Source organism: Melanostigma gelatinosum (genome assembly GCF_949748355.1).
Source record: "Melanostigma gelatinosum genome assembly, chromosome: 4".
In the NCBI taxonomy this organism is placed as follows: domain Eukaryota; kingdom Metazoa; phylum Chordata; class Actinopteri; order Perciformes; family Zoarcidae; genus Melanostigma; species Melanostigma gelatinosum.
The window spans coordinates 23,697,873-23,716,567 of NC_136637.1; the positions used below are offsets into that span (position 1 = coordinate 23,697,873).

Genomic DNA, 18,695 nt, shown 5'->3' on the forward strand with positions numbered 1-18,695 from the left:
TGTGTCCAGCGTTTGCTGTCCCCAGATGACACATGGCTCTTGCCCATATGCTGGTGTTGCCTTGTTCACTCCCTTTCCTCAACCACTATCTGATCTTCACACCATGAAAAACACCATTTCTGTGTCTGTTATGTTTTCAACACCAGTTTTGAAACGTATCTCTTCTACTAAACCCTTTGCATCTGCAACTGTCACCACTGCACCAGCAAAGCTTGTTCCTGATCTGGGAGCTCACCTGTTATCTGGGACTCTGATGCCATCCTCCCATCATCAGAGGTTACCCAGGCCAGCTGATCACCCTCTATCTACGGGCGCAGTTATACTGGAACAGAACTAGTTTGTACCTCATGTTGAGAGCCTGTATTTGTTCCAAACGGCCACACCTCGAAAAGCCCGGCATATAGAGAAGGGTGGACACAATATTGTTTGAACACAGAGAGGTAACAGCACACGGTCTCCTGTGCCGTATTTTAACAACAATAAAAGGTGACGTAAATGTTGACTTGTATTCCTAACTTGTCTTTTCTAGTTCTCATAGTTCTAGTGCGTCATCATCTTCTTCTCTCTTGACACTTCTCCGTTCAGCCGTCAGTGTTGTGGGTGAAGTGTTCAAAATGAAACATGAGTGCGATTACATAACTTCTCCTTGCAGCACATTGTTTGATACTATATGCCCCACATCATTGTTATGTTATTATTTCTATGTTTTACCATTTAGATCACATTCATTACGTCTGGCTGACTGTGTCACTCTGGTGTCCCAGCAGGCTTGCCGTACTGGCAGAGTGTTGATCTGAGTGTCGGCGGGACTGGGGGTCTCCTTTCCCAGCCCTCCTCTCCGCCACCAGCTGACAGACAAGGTCAGGGACTCATCCCGCCTGTCTCTCTCAGCTCCTGACAGCCTTTCCTTGGGGAGACAAACCCCGGACAACCCTGCTCTGCCTGGCACGCACCACCGTCAATTAATATTGTATCACTGTTTTATAATCTGCTTCTTCAGGGCTTTCTCGGGGTGTGATCAGGCCACCTCGCTTCCCTGCATCGCGTCCTCTCCCAGCCTCCTTCCATAACAGGGAAAGGACCCTAAACAGGCTACCTTGCTAGTGGCACTTTGTTGTTGTTATTTTATATTGTTTTTTAATAATATGTTTTGTCGTTATTCTTTGTGCAAAGTGAATTTTTCAGCTAATTTCAACGGCGCTAGCATCGCGGCTCTTGGGAAGGCATTGGCTGTCCACCACTTTGAACCCCTGACGTTTCCCTTACCATGAGGTTCACACTTCAATATTTCAACAACTGTCGAATGGACTGCCATGCAATTTGGTGCAGACATTCATGGCTCCTTCAGGATGAATTGTAATAACTGTGTTGGTGTTAGCATTGTGATTGTGAGCAGGTTAGCATGCTGAAATAGTATTTGGTTCAAATAACCTCTGTGCTTACGTATTGCCCGACAGTTGCTATTTATTTTACTTGTATGTCGTGAAATCATTTGGATGAGGAAAAGGACAATAAAATGCACCTGCTCTTTATTGTAAGGAGTAAACCAAAATGACTGTTAAGTAGTTTTTATTAAGATCTAAAAAAGCTTTTACAAACAGCTTTTCTGACCACAGCATTGATAAAGATCCATCAAACCTGTCAGTGCCATTTTAAAACAAATGCCCCTATCATTCGACTACAATTTTGAAATATTAATGAATGCTCTACAATAAATTTTCTCTATCAGAGAGAGATTATTTTATTTATGTGTCACAATGTTGACATGTTTGGGAGTTGGGAACATGACTCGCCACTCTGTCCGATAGCGAGAACTGAGATGAGAGGCACATTGCCGGTTGTTTCGGGCTTGTACCTCCATTCTTCAAACTCTGAACTGTTTGCAGTGAGAGACACAACACCTCCTGCGGCCTCAGTGGATGACTTATCTTCCTACCTTGAGGACTGAGTGATGTGCTTGTGGCTCTGAGAATAGCTACAGTGCTGTCGGCCTGGGTCTGGGTTGGGGCTGGGAGCGGCACGGGCGGTGAAGTGTATTTGTCTGAATCACAGCTCCTGGCTCACACATTTGATTCTTCTTCTAATACACACACACACACACACACAGTCCGCTGACGTACAGACACACATGCTACCGCTCAGTATAGCATGATGGAGGAGCGCGGGGGCCATATGTCACGCGTTGGCTGCTAGAGAACTCACCTGGCCTCTCCTCAGCACTGATGGATTTACGCTGGCCCTGCAGCGTTGGCATAAGCACACACATTCACACATTGTACTCTACATCACTTGTTCTTGGTCTGTGTCTTCAAAAAACATCAACTTAGAGGTTGTGAAGGAGAGGGAAAGAACAGAGGAATGTCAACCAGCAGATATGGCTAACGCCCTCCTCCCCGGTGTCTTTGCTTCATCACGTGAGAAAGATACAAACAGTGTCATTTTCAGCTGAAGAGCTATGTGGCTGATTTTATTCAGAAAGCTGACTTCCAGACAGCCTATGTGTTCGTTTGTGTGTGGTGTGTGTGTCCCGCAGATCGCTAATCTCTCTGAAGTCCTGTTTATTCTCCAGGTTTGCCACCACTACAAACATTTCCCTGATCAAAGCCGTTGAAAAGGCCTGCCACTTCAAACAAAGTATACACACACACACACACACACTCATCCATTCCAACACTGCGCTACGGCCGGCATGTTGTCATGGCAACCACATTAATCCTAAACCAACCAGTGTGCAGTTGTTGCATCAGGCGCGGCCAATCAATCAGGAGTGGGAGGAGAAAGAGACGAACAGGAGTCATGACTCCATTACCATTTCAATGTAGTTTATTCTCATTGTAGACCCACAAATACACGTTTATGTTCATGTTCATGTATGCGATGTATGCTTTAGTATCGCTTTCCTACAGTGTGAATGTTGTATTTGTATAATTGAGTGATGAGATTTTCTGGTTCCATTTAAATTGACATGTCTTCTCACTCGCCAGCTTCACTACATTTGGCTTTTTTTTTTTTTTTTGGCAGTTATACAACAATGCTAAAAGAAAACTAAGATATTCCAGAAGTCATTTAATATCCAGAGATAAGCAGTGATGTTATCTGAGACATTTGATGTCAGCTTTATCAGAGAGCTGTATTACCAGCAGGTGTCACGCTGCATTAAAATCCTTTCAAGTTAACTTACAGAGAGATTGGGGAGATGGATGACTTCTACACTTTTTACCTTTTTTAATCACAGAAACAACAATACTGTTGATGTGGGTATAATCAAATCTCTTATTTTTCTTTTGCAGATGCCTTCATACAGTATCAGCTTGTGCTGGAATGTAAAATTTGCCATCAATATGAATTAACTTCAATACAGTGTCAATATCTACAAGTCTCCACACGTGTTGTGTCTAGCTTGATAATTTAGGACGAGAGCTGACTTACTTGTAAAGCGCTTTTCTAGTCTTCCAACCTCTCAAAGCGCTTTAACACTACATATCATTCACCCATTCATCCACTGATGGCAGGGGCCACCATATCAGATACATATTAGCTGAATGGCATTGATGTATAGACCAGTGGGTATCATGAAATGCAGAAATATCAGGAAGTTTAAGGTCATTTCAAAACATTGTTGCCATTACACAGTTTGTCCACCGGAGTGGGTGTTGACAAGTTTAGTCCCACTCAGTAAATATTACGTTCACATCATTTTTTGAAATCCTTCTCAAAACTTTGTTTACATTATGTATTTGAGAAAAGACTATTGCCATTATATTCAAATATTGTTATCAGCTTCAAGAATCCAATATCGGTTGGGTCTATGTCATAATGCCCAAATATGACACCTGTCATGAACATGAAGGAGTCTTCATTGGTGACTTTTCATTAAGATGTCATTAAATGTTTTAAGGCCAGTCTAACAACAGGGAATACAGCACCAAGGTGATTGACGGAGTGATGGACAGATAGCTTTACTTGTTGCTAAAGTAACTGCTAACCGCTGCTAATTGTAGAAGGCAGTAGTTAGCTCAGTCAGCCGTGCGGCTTGTGGTCCTATTAGCTGGCTATATTTAGTCATGTTTGCTGTATTTGTTTGAATAATTGAAATGTGGTTGTCATATCGTATATCATTTTATTGATATATTGTAATAGGGTTGGTCCCACACTGAGGAAACTGTTTTTCAACCACCCATATTTTGGTTCCTCTTTGAGCTGGCAGCACCATAGGCAACCTAGCTTGGCCACTCCTCAGTTCCTGTAGCTGTAACAAGAGACAATAATTCCCCTGGACAGCACACTGTTTGAAACAGCGCTGCTGAGTGCATGTCACGCAGTCTTTTTCTGATATAAGAGCAGTCCAGCCAGCTAAGGAGAACAGAGTGCAACTCTTAAAATGGGACACACATAAAGACTCGACTGCGCTTTGGAGCAAACAGAAGCAACAGAACCATATTCACCGTTCTCTCAGTTTTCTGTGTCAGTGTGTGTGACAGGGGACTTTAAATGTTTTTGAAAACAATTGTTCAACATTTTGGGAAATACTTTTATTCACTTTCAACACCACGTTCATCAGGCCTGTATTCCTGGAGCCGGAAGGTGATTTTAGCTTGAGGACTGGAAACAGCGGGAAGCAGCGAGCGCGGTCCAAAAAAACATCTCAAAAGTTTGCAAATAAACACGTTATATCTTGTTTGTTTAATCAGTACACAAACAGAAATATAACATTTGCAAATTGTTATTTTACAAACTGCTGAAGGTAAAGAGATGCTGCACATAAGGACTGGACAGGGAAATTGTTACAGCACTTGAATAGCACGTGTGTATAGTCCAACGTATCACCTCGTTCACTGGCCATACAGGAGTTGTGGTTAGGAATAGCTTGTGGCAGGTGTGCAGCGCTAACAGCTAATGTCAAAAAATAGATTGAGAGAACAGCTAGGATCTTGCTGCAAAAAAATGCTTTATCTTGGCCAATTTGGGATATATTTTCACATTTTTCTACATAAAATATAAAATTTAAATCAAAAGAATAGAAGCTAGACTCGAAATAATTTCTATTGCTCAGGTTGTGCTATTCTTGTTTTGTGTAATCAGGAAACGAAAGTAACTCAAAAGGTGTTTGGCTCTTTGTGTTTCTGGTGTTCATCACGGGGCTTAATTCCACATTGTCTTTGTTATTTTGTCATTTTGTTGTTGTTTTTGGTGTGTCCCAGTGGCCTGTTGATTTGAGCGGAGCACTAAGTGGTTGTTAATGGCACAAACAAGACTGTGGTTTAAAATAGCAGACTGCCCATTAGGCTGGCATTATCAAGGTAATGGCCTGTTACTAAACTGCTGAATGACATTGCCGCCGATCTGATGCCCGCAATGCACACATGACCGCAAACACAACACACACACACACACACACACACACACACACACACACACACACACACACACACACACCACGCACAGTGTGTCCTTCCATGCACACACATATACGTGTATCGCATGGTGAGCAGAGCTGCAGACTGACCTACAGTAAGTTTGAGTTGCCGCAGAGATGTGAGGAGAAAAAGAACAAGAGATGAGAGACCAGAAAATCAGTAGAATCCAACAGAAAATAGAAAGGAAGACAAATTGACTGGAAGACATAGCTGGGAGGTGTGACGTGGTTATTAAAGCTGCGATGCACTGTGGTTGTTTACCTCAGCCTGACTGTATTGTTGTGGCTCGGAAATGATTGATCGGCAGGAAGAGACGGAGTAATAAAGAACTGCACATCAGTTCTGTCCGTGCGTCCGTCTGACTCTGCTTGTCAGATGGGCTTCACTTACGGCTTCTCTCTGAAAAGCAACAGTGGTTCCTTCGAGAACAAACTGTCCTCTTTGTCCAGATAGTGCTCAAGTGCAAGTATAAGTGTCCATGTACCGTGTGTCTGCTTGTGCACGTGCAGCTGTTTTTTTCCCGTAGGATGTTGCATTTTCCAAACACACACACACACACACACACAGCACACTCCTCCACTGTGGTGTGGCAATAGGGCAGCGCAGTGGGGGGGTATATCCCTTGGAAATCATTTCTCTTTCTCCTCTCTTCCTATTTGTAACTTGTCCTTTCAAGCAAGACAGCCCTTAAAGTTCAGTGGCACATTCTTCAAAAAAGGCTATTACTGGCTGCCTCTGATTCTGTATCATGCCGCGCACAGACCAGCTATCCCTCCTTTTTATGTTCCTCTCCTCCTGTCATCATTTTCCGAAAGGCATGAGAGGAGAAGTCAGGGTTTCAGAAACGACTGTGACCAATGCCTTGAAACCCCGAGCAGTCCCCGCCTCTGACTTTGCGCCGTATCATATCGCTAAAAGGGCCTATTGCTTTTGATACTTGACAGAGCTCCCTCTTTGTCTTTCTCTCAGTGAATCTTTGTCTCTGTGCTAACTGTCTCTCACACTCGTTCTCTACAGTTACAGGGCTCCGCAGAACAGTGTGTGACTGTAAGAGATATGGGCATGCTTCTGAAAGGCATGAAGAAAAGCTTTAAGTTGTTGTTGACCCTGACATCGGATGAAGGCTCACATACACACAAAAGACAGCGCTCATTCGACTGAATGTCACGACCTTTTCTCACCTGTAACTACATTTGTTTTATACCTCAGCATTTAGAGTACTGGTTTGAAAATGAAGTAAAAATGAATGAATTAAAAAACAAAATCTATATATAAGAATGTGTTATACAAATATATTTCTCTCAAAATCCGACAAACTGAAGAACATAATGGTTAATTTAACCTTGGCTGTTGCAACCTTTAATTCAGTGAATGGCAGCAAAGCTCCCCGGTGATAATTAAACATTGATGTCTTAATATGGTTCACTTAAAGCAGCATATGATAAACACACAGCATTTACATGTTGTTCTATGCAGCAGGTTATTTAACCATGTTCAGTTGTACTTATGTATGAAAGCGATGCTTCATTAATACTGAAAATCCTGTTTTTACTGACATCAGTGTTTTGACTTCGCTCCTTGCTGCAGTGACGGGTGAATGTACTCCAGGGTGTGTCAGTGCACTGTGACATCACTGCTGGGTGTGGTTACAGCTGCGTAGGGTTGAAATAGGGTTGTCATCATTTAGACCAGGCCGATTCAATTGGAGTTGCACATGTGCAGTACTGATCAGGAAGCGACACCAAGCGGCACCGCCAATCATATCTATTTTACAAATCAACATTTTCTCATGTTACGCACTTTCGACCACGCTTAGTAGCAATAACATATAAAACAATAAACATTTTCTTCATTTATTTTTTTGGCTAAATTATTTTGCATTAGTTTAAAAACAGTAATTACCAAAAGCTAAAAAAAATGATATGCTGAAAATGTCTGGCCCAGCTACATTTCCTGGTTTTAAAAACTGTCCCAATTGACTTGGTAATTGAATAGCCCCGGTTTAAATCGTTATTGTCGTGGTGCATCCACTTGACTACTCATCTGTGACCCGAACAGAACCAGAGCAGTGGTATCAGACCGCTCTCTGGTCAATGGTGGCCAAAGGCATCTCACCTGCACCTCTCATTAACATAATTAGAAAGCCCCTGAGCTCAGGCTTGAATGCTGATGGCGTGGCTGACACCTTGTTTCGGACGGACCGTCTCCCCTTCTCCGTCAGCATGTCTGCCTCTGTCGCTCTGCCACTCCCATCGTCTGTCACCTCCACTGTCATCACGGCTGCCCTTGAGGAGCAGACATCTCTCTATTTCACAGGGACCAGCCATAAGGGGGCTTGATTGCAGCAAATTGATCCATAATCACACGGCGCTCAGAGCTTTTTATCCTGCCGCCTCTTCATCTCCACTTTAGAGGCCCGCCGTTGACGTATTTACATGCTGTCATCTCAAGGGTTTCCTCTGCTCAAGCCCTTCTCTCTCTCTTTTTTCATCTCTCTCTTTTTTCTCTTTATTTCTCTGGCTCCCCTTCATCCCCTTTATGACTCTCCCAATTTTCTTTTCTCTCTATCCCTCCCCTTTGTGTCTGGATGTGATGCCAATCTGAGTGTCTCAACACGGCCATTGTAATCCCTCCCAAAGCCTGCTCTGTCTCTCCCTCACACACACACACACACACACTCACACACACACACACACACACACCTCTGACCACCACGTCTTTTGATTTCTCTCTTCAGCTACGCACACGTCCTACTGTAGATGGCTACGATGGCCAAGGAGACAGAGAGGAAGTGAAGGAGGGAGGCGGGTACAGAGATGAGTGGTGATGACGGGACGGAGGTGTAGAGAGGTGCTAGAGGTGATTTAACCCAACAGATACATCAGGGTGGTGTCACCCACTGTGCCTCTCTATCCTCTGTCTCTTGTCTTATTTCTCTATCTCTCTTCTGTCCATCTGTCCTATTCAAAATAGTTTTTTTTAGCAGAACTATAATTGTAATTGCAGTACATATGAGTACATTTTTCCATAGCAGGTTGTAGGTTTGCACTGTCAGTGCAATAATTCATGATGAATAACAAAACTAAAACATTTGTGCATACTATGCTACAGCTACATTACCGGGGCTGTTGCTTCTATGAGGAACATTGTATTTTTACTTTTTGAGGGTTTTATTGTCAAAATATCCTGCGGGAGTTTACATTCCATAATTGAAAATAGCGAACTTATAAATGGTGGATATTTCATGGGCAGAGTCATTTTTGACTCAATATCTTTTAGTTTTTATTATTTTTAAGTGAACAAAAAAATTGTATGATTCAGTATATTTCCCTATCCATACATAATTGAACAGTGATTTGATATGAGATCAAATATGAGTCGCAGTTGAATGTAATGGTTGCGGTGAGACCCAAAGAAGAAAAGAGATTTTTTTAAAGTTGGGGGGATTTTGAAAGAGCTCAGTAAAGTGTCATGTGTTGTTCTGTTGATCTTCTGCTTCTCTTTGTTTACGTTTCACCTCTGTCTCACGGCTTGTCTTTCTGTCTCCCCCCTCGCTGTCCTCTGTCTTTGCATCAATCATCCCCTGAGTCTCTGTCCATCCACCTGTCTGTGTAAACATCCTCTCCTCTGCAGCTTTCCTTCTTTGTCAGTTCAGAGAAAACACCTTGGCCCCATGTTATGACGATTAGCAATGTTTGACTCCTCTTTCTCTCTCCATCTCGCTCTCTCGCTCTCTCTCTCTCTCTCTCTCTCTCTCTCTCTCTCCCCTCCTCACCTCACAGTTTAGCTGTATAATGTGTGCTGTGTGAAGTGACAGGGAATGCTTTATGAATGTGTTAGGAGGCCTTGGCAATGCCCCTGCCTCCATCACAATACGATGAGCAGAATAAATCTGAGACACGCCACAGGCTGTCCAGCACCTACAGACACAAACAAACACACTTGCACACACTAACACGTAAAGCAGGGACCTGGGCAAAAAATAAAATAGCATCATAAAACCCCTCCACACTTCAGAGCATATCGCCCCATCCCTCTCCTTCTTTCTTCTTCTTCTGTCTTTCTTCCTCTCTCTCTCTTTCGCTGTTTGTCCTTGAGGTGGCGGAGGGTGGTGTCAGCGGGTGGAGCGGAGGGGGGTGTGAAGAGGTGCGGGGGGCTTTGATGCTTGTTGGGGCTCACTCAGCTGGGCAATACACGGTGCTGCATCTCGTCCCAAGGCTCTGGATAAATTCAACGCCAGTGACAATTTACAGCTCACGCCCATCCTCGATATGACGCACTGAGCAGGACGCCAAGCGCGTCTTGTTGCCATCTCGCCAAAGTGAGGCTAATTTATTACAATGTAAAACCCACAGAGCAGAGAGAGGGGGGAGGAGGCCTTGGTTTGGAGACTTGTGGAATAATGTGTTGTAAAGCGGTGGCCACTGTGCCATTGCTTTTTATCGTATCACTGTGTACTGTGGTCGCAGTGTGTCGCAATGCATACTGGAGCAGATTGTCTCGCCCCATAGTGTGTCATAGAATATCTAAACTCTTTGACACACTATGAAATATAGAATATCTAAACTCTTTATTTCATCTGGTTTAAAATGTAAGATGTATTTAAGATGACTATAGTGTTACAGTTTAGTGCCAGTCTTCAGTCTTCAGCCTTCCATCTCTTAAAGTTTGGACACTGATGGAATGTTTTTTTGAAAAAGCGAAATCTGCCTCTTACTCCTTGAATCAAATTTACTTTTAAAGTGGGTAAATGTATTTAAAATATATGTCATGAGGCTCCAATAAGGCCTTTGTACCTGCTGCAGAAGAATGATGAAGACGATCTCAGTTAATTACATCATGTCACAACTTATGGAATCGAACCCCAAGTTCCCGAGACTTGCAGTCACAGAAAGAGCTGACCAGCACAATCACGGCTGACCTTCAGAATCCATTATGTTGTTTTTCACCGGCACTTTTCTTCTCTCCAGTAATTTACATATTTATCAGAGCTGATCGTAGTTTGACATCCTTTAATTTTTTTCCCTCCCCTCTCAGCAAGCTGCGAGAGAATGAGCAGTGATGTGCCGTACAGTGCAGTGCGTGACTTTGGCAGGTGAGGAATATGCTGAGGGAGCACTTTGATTTGGAAGTGTGGGCATAAATTTTGCCTCTGCCGCTTTCACTCACTCATTGTCACGTACCCCTCCCCTGCTCTGCCCCCGTCTCCTCTCGCTCTGTTTCTCCCTTTCCTCCTAATTCTTATACTTTTATGTATTTTTGTCATGTTCTCGTAGAGCTGCGGTGACGGGAGGACTGTGATGAGGTGAAGGTTAGAGACGTGGCCTCTCAGGAGTTAGTAATGTTGTCACAGCATGGCAGATATTCAAGTCACAAACATTTCTGGGATGCCAAGCATACGCAAACGTTATAGGTAGCATGTGAAAAAATAAGATCATGTTGCAAAGTTAAACAGAATGTGTTTGCATGAAAATAAAAAGAAATAGGGCAACAAGATACTAACATCCTGTTTACAAGCATGTCTGCTCTATAGTGCAATATGGACACAGAAAGGGAGAGAAGATAAACATGTAGTGTGTTGTAAACATGTTGGGACATATGTCAGTGGTAAGTGCACCATCTTCTTGTCAGCTGTTAAAAACGTTCTGATTGGTCTGAACGTGCTGATTGGTTGATTAGTTGATGGCCGTAAACTTATTCTCCAACTATTCATTGATTTATTGTTCTGGTCAGTTATCAAGCAATAATATTGATTGAGCTCATTCCATATTTGCTTCTTTTTTCTGTTCTTAATCAATGTAAACATCATATATGGGTTTTGGACTGTTAGTTGAACTGAACAAGCAATTTCAATCACAGTGGTCTCTGGGAAATTATGCTGTGCATATTTAACTATTTTCAATAATTTTATACACTGAATAATGAATCTACCAATCAAAAGTATAATCAATAATTAAAATAATCATTAGTTGAAACCCCTGACGTACACACATACAGAATAATGCAAACCCAATCATTCTAACATCCGTAATGAGCAAAAATGTCGCACATCTCAAAAATAAAGACAAGTGAAGATGATGAATTGAACCCTAATGTTTCTGCTTATGAATTCAATGGCAGTGATGTTGGTTTGGCATTCAGCTCAGCATGCAAGGAATTTGTTGTTGAAACTCTGTTCTGGGCTGTTCTTCCCTCCAACTACAATGTCTAAGAACTGTGTGCAAAGACAGAAAAAGGCAGTTCCAGGAAAGAGTTAGATCATTTTGTGTTGACTTCGCTACCTTTCAGTCAAAAAAAAAAGTTTGCCTTTATTGTCTATGTTACTTCTTTTTTGCGTTCTCTCTCTTCATCCACTCTTCATCCATCTCCCCCTCATGACAGCCCTCCGCCGGCTGATCTCTACTGACACCTTGAGGTCGGGAGATGCTGCTGCAGCGCCGGGCTGAACCATAACTTGACCCCAACCTTCATGTTATATGTCACCCACACCCGAGCCAATTTTTTTGCCTAACGTACAGCCGAGCTACGCTCGTTGGTATGGTTCTGGTTCCCTCTGGGCGTTGGGGTGCCTATAGAATAGCAGGACTTCATTTTGTGCTACAATGGTAGCACAAAATGCTTTTAATGGTTTTATGTGAAGCACTTTGAATTACATTGTTGTTGTGCTGTACAAATAAACTTGCCTTGCCTTGCCATGCAATGCTTGGCTGAGCACAGCCAGATACAGAAGGATGCAGAGATACAGACACACAACAACTACTCTGGGAGCATTTGTGAGAGCCCTGAGGAGACATAGTCCCACACACACACACACACACACACTGACACAACTATGTATAAACAGTGAATCCATTGTAAGCTCCAGGAGCCTGCTGTAAGAGATTGTTTTGATGAAGCAGCAAGGGCACACTAGCACTGAGACTAAATGTAGCGTGGCCACGATGGTTGAATTCCCCGACAGTCGGGACCTTGGCAGCTGCCTCTGGTTCTCAACTTTCTGGGTTCTTGGTTTTACTGTCGGGAGAAAGGCTGTGTTTATATCAGTCCATGTTTTGTTTTTTTCTTTCGTGATTGCAGCTTTGCACTGCAATGTGTGTGTGTGTGTGTGTGGGGTTCTTGTATCAGGAGCTGTAGTGGTGGCCTGGGGTCGAGGCCAAAGTAGAATTTCTAAGTGATGGAATTTCACAGCCACCGAGCACCCAGCGGCCGGCCAAACCGCAAGCACTCACATTTACAACAAACGGCCCGCCCGGCTCCACGGAGACTCCTGAATGGCAAAGCCATTTGTCTCTGTGAAGGGCAGAGGGAGAGGAAAGCGAAATAAAATCAGAGGGAGAGTACTTAAATGGAACAACGCTTTTTTTTGTTTGTTTACGACCCCTAACCACTCAAACTGACACACCATGTACACACACACACACACACACACACACACACAACACACTGCTGTGAGGCTGAATTGGAATTAAGAAGAAGGAAAGGTGCATAGCCTGTTGCTAATTAGCATTTTGTTTGCTCAGCAGAAGTGGGTGGAGGAATCAATAAGATATTAAGTTTGTGTATAGTGATGAGGCACGCAATCACTTTCATCCATTAGCTACAGCAGATTAGAGGGAAAACACTGGCCAAGAAAACAGCAAATATTTGACCGGTGTGGTTTTCAACTTTGCCAACTGCTGGGAACGCAGAGTGGACTGTTTGTTTTCATGTTATTTAGTCTGTCTATTGTTCAGTATTTGGGGAATGTGAGCGAGAATCCTCAAAATACCTACGGTGATATAAGAGGTTAACATTTCACCACAGCAGGTGTCAAATAAAATGTGGAAACAGTTGAGATTATTCTCTTGTAATGAGAAGTTTTACATTTATTCACTCACATCTAATGTATTGACTTGAGGTAAGAATCCACGACCTAGCACTTTGCTTTGGAAAATCTCTCGATTTGAACATTTTCAGGTTTGACAAGTATGTTAAAAGCTCCGTGGAGCATCATTAATGCAAATATCCACCAATTGAGTGATTGGAAATGAGAAGTCTCCATGGTCCAACTCATCTGTTCAACAGATTAAAAGAGCAGGAGTGGAGAAGTGTCTAGCCAGAAAGAAGTCTTCAGCCAGACCTGAAGACTCACATCAAAGAAGACCTCTATCAGGTCACACCTGATCCCGGCCTCTGTAGATGTATAATTCACCTTGCCCAGTTGAATATTCTGTGCCCTGTGTTGGTTTGATGTTTGATTCATGTGTGTCTGGCAAAAAATGGACGGCCGGGTCAGTGTGTGTTTTCAGCCAGCCTCTCACACTGGACTATAATGGGTGACTTATGATCTCTCTGATACTATGATAATGGCCTCATATTTTAGTCTTATCTGAAACTGAGAAGATTTAGAATTGCTGTCTACACATCTAGAACTTTGTGCATTAACAACATGACCTCTTTCTCCCTCTGTCTTTACTCTTCTTTTCACCTTTACTCTCTCTCTCTCTCTCTCTCTCTCTCTCCTCCCTCCCCCAGCAGAACATCTGGATCCAGAGCGGGAGAAGAAGCTGGTCTTTCTTACATCTCGTGTTCACCCTGGAGAGTCTCCTGCCTCCTTTATTTGTCAAGGTAAAGTTTAAATGTTCGGTCGCGCTTTATATGGGGTGTTTAAGATGTAATATACATGTTCTTATACAAAATATATGATACAGAACAGTAACCTAAAATATATAAACTACCCATTCATGTAGAGTTATTAATTACTTTGTATTGTCCACTTTGCATTGTCAACGTGTAAAGAGATTGTGACGTAACTAAAAAACGGAGACATTTCCCTGACTTTCTTCTGTGGACTGATTACAAAGCAAAGGTGTATCACTAATGACCGCTACCTACTCACTAGCTAGCCGTAAGCTAAGCTAAGGTTAGCCAGCTAGCTGTAACTTAGCCACGCGGCATGGATCTGGCGTTGGTTGTTTCGTAATTAGCTGATGAAGTAATTTACAAACAGCAAGCTAGTTAGTGCAATGGGATAGGGACCATCTTTTCTTTCACAAAAATTATCCCTGTTGTTTAATTGTTTTGAATAACCTCTTTTTCACGTCATGATACAAGGACACCATAAAACAGACAGATTTCTGTAGACATCATCAGGGCAGTTTTCTCAAACTTTAGAAAGCTCCCTTCAGAGCCACAGGTCACATTATACAACGTTTTGTTAAAGCGCTCAGTACTCCCCATGCTCAGTAAACAGAGTATATCAGGTATAACACTGAACACAAGGAGCACACCTTTCATTTTCTCATAAACATACAGTACGCACGTCTACTTGAATATATGAAATTTTTCCTTGTTAATTCATCATTAAGACATATGCTCCACAACTAAACCGTAGATGTCTGAGTGTTACAGGAATAGATACAAGAACCTGTGCCGCTATATTGTATCTTATGAAATACAATCTGAGGATATGATGGGGTTGCTTTGTCTCAAAACTAATAAAACAGTTTGAAAACTGAGAACCTTTGGGAAATTGTCTCCTTGTGCAGAACAACAGTTTTAGCAGGATTTAATGACTTTTAGCTCCCTTTCTCCTGCTCATACTGAGGTGAGTGGGCAGGTTCGCTCCTTCTGGGTCCCACTTCCATGTTTATAGGGAGCCGGTCGGAAGGGGGAGGGCTGGTGCGATAAAGGGACGGAGAGCACGGCCTTACCTTTAGCGGTGGTCCCTAACCACTACTCTGAGTCAGTGAGGCAGACTGAGAAAGGACCATTAACATTAACGAGGTGTAGAGGTGGCGTTTGTGAGGAAGGGTCTGATACATAGAGGTGGGGTAAAGGGCTATCTATCTGTCTGTCTATCTATCTATCTATCTATCTATCTATCTATCTATCTGTCTGTCTGTCTGTCTGTCTGTCTGTCTGTCTGTCTGTCTGTCTGTCTGTCTGTCTGTCTGTCTGTCTGTCTGTCTGTCTGTCTGTCTGTCTGTCTGTCTGTCTGTCTGTCTGTCTGTCTGTCTGTCTGTCTGTCTGTCTGTCTGTCTATCTATCTATCTATCTATCTATCTATCTATCTATCTATCTATCTATCTATCTATCTATCTACTGTCTGTCTGTCTGTCTGTCTATCTATCTATCTGTCTGTCTGTCTGTCTGTCTGTCTGTCTGTCTGTCTGTCTGTCTGTCTGTCTGTCTGTCTGTCTGTCTGTCTGTCTGTCTGTCTGTCTGTCTGTCTGTCTGTCTGTCTGTCTGTCTGTCTGTCTGTCTGTCTGTCTGTCTGTCTGTCTATCTATCTACCGCTCTACCTGTCTATCCGTCTATCTACTATCGACTATATATCGATCTACTATCTATCTATCTATCTATCTATCTATCTATCTATCTATCTATCTATCTATCTATCTATCTATCTATCTATCTATCTATCTATCTATCTATCTATCTATCTATCTATCTATCTATCTATCTATCTGTCTTATCTATCTATCTATCTATCTATCTATCTATCTATCTATCTATCTATCTATCTATCTGTCTGTCTGTCTGTCTATCTATCTATCTGTCTATCTATCTGTCTGTCTATCTATCTATCTATCTATCTATCTATCTATCTATCTATCTATCTATCTATCTATCTATCTATCTATCTATCTATCTATCTATCTATCTGTCTGTCTGTCTGTCTGTCTGTCTGTCTGTCTGTCTGTCTGTCTGTCTGTCTGTCTGTCTGTCTGTCTATCTATCTATCTATCTATCTATCTATCTATCTATCTATCTATCTATCTGTCTGTCTGTCTGTCTGTCTGTCTGTCTGTCTGTCTGTCTGTCTGTCTGTCTGTCTGTCTGTCTGTCTGTCTGTCTGTCTGTCTGTCTGTCTGTCTGTCTGTCTATCTATCTATCTATCTATCTATCTATCTATCTATCTATCTATCTATCTATCTGTCTGTCTGTCTGTCTGTCTGTCTGTCTGTCTGTCTGTCTGTCTGTCTGTCTGTCTGTCTGTCTGTCTGTCTGTCTGTCTGTCTGTCTGTCTGTCTGTCTGTCTGTCTGTCTGTCTGTCTGTCTGTCTGTCTGTCTGTCTGTCTGTCTGTCTGTCTGTCTGTCTGTCTGTCTGTCTGTCTGTCTGTCTGTCTGTCTGTCTGTCTGTCTGTCTGTCTGTCTGTCTGTCTGTCTGTCTGTCTGTCTGTCTGTCTGTCTGTCTGTCTGTCTGTCTGTCTGTCTGTCTGTCTGTCTGTCTGTCTGTCTGTCTGTCTGTCTGTCTGTCTGTCTGTCTGTCTGTCTGTCTGTCTGTCTGTCTGTCTGTCTGTCTGTCTGTCTGTCTGTCTGTCTGTCTGTCTGTCTGTCTGTCTGTCTGTCTGTCTGTCTGTCTGTCTGTCTGTCTGTCTGTCTGTCTGTCTGTCTGTCTGTCTGTCTGTCTGTCTGTCTGTCTGTCTGTCTGTCTGTCTGTCTGTCTGTCTGTCTGTCTGTCTGTCTGTCTGTCTGTCTGTCTGTCTGTCTGTCTGTCTGTCTGTCTGTCTGTCTGTCTGTCTGTCTGTCTGTCTGTCTGTCTGTCTGTCTGTCTGTCTGTCTGTCTGTCTGTCTGTCTGTCTGTCTGTCTGTCTGTCTGTCTGTCTGTCTGTCTGTCTGTCTGTCTGTCTATCTATCTATCTATCTATCTATCTATCTATCTATCTATCTGTCTATCTATCTGTCTATCTGTCTATCTATCTGTCTATCTATCTGTCTATCTATCTGTGTAATCCACGCCTCAGTTTGTGTGTAAGTGTATTTCAACGCGTGTGTGCATCATCATGAATCAGAGGAGTTGGTTTCTAGCCCGCTGTGTGCTGTCTGTTTTTCCAGCGCCGTCAGCTCCATTCCATTTGTATCGATTTAGGCTTGACATCTCCTATTCCTCCCCCGATTCTGACGATGCCCCCTCGCTGTCCTTCCTTCTCCTTTTGTTTCTCAAAACTCAATTAACTGCCAGCCCGTCTTCGGTCTTCCTTTCAAGTCTATCTCCCTCTATGCGGGTTTGTGTGAGTGGATTTATGTATGTGTGTTTGATAGGTGTGATCGACTTCCTGGTAAGCCAGCATCCTGTGGCTCAGATCCTCAGAGATCATGTGATCTTCAAGATCGTCCCCATGCTAAATCCTGATGGAGTCTACCTGGGCAACTACAGGTACACAAACATATTTTAATTCTTCATTTGGATGCATCCTTTTGTTGCCTTGAATTCCCACATTACATTGTTTTAAACCCTACGTGGGATTGTATTCTCTTAACTCCATCTTTATGGAGCTTAATGAATTCATATAGCTCACAGCAGTGCATTTGTTAGGAGATAGTATTTAGCTGTAGGGCTGTTCTCTCTGCCAGTATCTCTGTCCATCCTCTGTTTTAACACTATTGCCGCAGCTCTGTGGGCATCCGCCTCCTCTCCTTTATTTTCCTCTCTTCTCTTTCCCTTCTTCATAATTGCCTTTTACTGAATCGGCTCAGCCCCAGGAATACTAATGCACACTGAGATAAGCATCGGCAGCCTGCTCCCAGTGTGTTTGTGAGGGCCATCTGGTGGTGGGGGTTTGTCACTGCCACCACAAATATTTACAGGGAATTTTCAATCTCTATAATATTGCTGACTGTGATTGGTGACTGCATGAAGGCTATTTTCATTAGCTTGCTTTCACATTGAGTGGTGATGAGCAGTGTATTGGCAGAGCGTGAATAGTGATAGTCCTCAGCTCACCAATCACACATGCTCATTTATACACATGCATGCATCTCTTTCTCACACATGAACACACACACACACACACACACACACACACACAGACACACAACCTTCCACCCAACCTTCCCTGCAGGATGCAGTGCAGAGCAGACTGAAATGGATACATGCAGAGCAAAGAATCAATGTCAGTTAACCTGGGATGAGTATTTTGTTCACGGCTGGCTGCTCTGCACAGATGCGCCACAGGATCAGTAACTCCTGTACGATTACCAAGTGCTTAAATGTTGAAGATACACATGACAACAAGTCTGTGATCTTGATACACCACTCTGGAATAAACTACCAGTGTCTGAATGAGTGAATGAGGCACTGATTGTGGACACAGGGATATTTACATTCACATTTGTTTTCTAACAGTCTTCTTCTTCCTTGCATTTGTCGGTGAATGTATTTGCTTATTAATACAAACTTGCTCCACAGCGCCACAAGTGGTCAGAAACTCTGCAGGGTGCCTTTAATCATTTGCAATATATTTTGTAAGGCGGACCACATTGTAGTTTTTCATTAAAGCTGTGTGCATGTGT

At 42.9% G+C, this 18,695-nt stretch overlaps 1 protein-coding gene across 2 annotated transcripts in view; it reads left to right on the forward strand.

The window, feature by feature from the left end:
• The window catches only part of agbl4 (AGBL carboxypeptidase 4), a gene marked incomplete at its 5' end in the record, with an annotated part of 232,391 nt that overhangs the window by 191,242 nt on the left and 22,454 nt on the right, over positions 1–18,695 (forward strand). For both annotated transcript variants that reach the window (XM_079267619.1, XM_079267620.1), the window contains 2 exons: positions 13,935–14,024; positions 17,445–17,559. In XM_079267619.1, the coding sequence (XP_079123745.1) occupies positions 13,935–14,024; positions 17,445–17,559 (205 nt within the window). The remainder of the gene's footprint in view (positions 1–13,934; positions 14,025–17,444; positions 17,560–18,695) is intronic.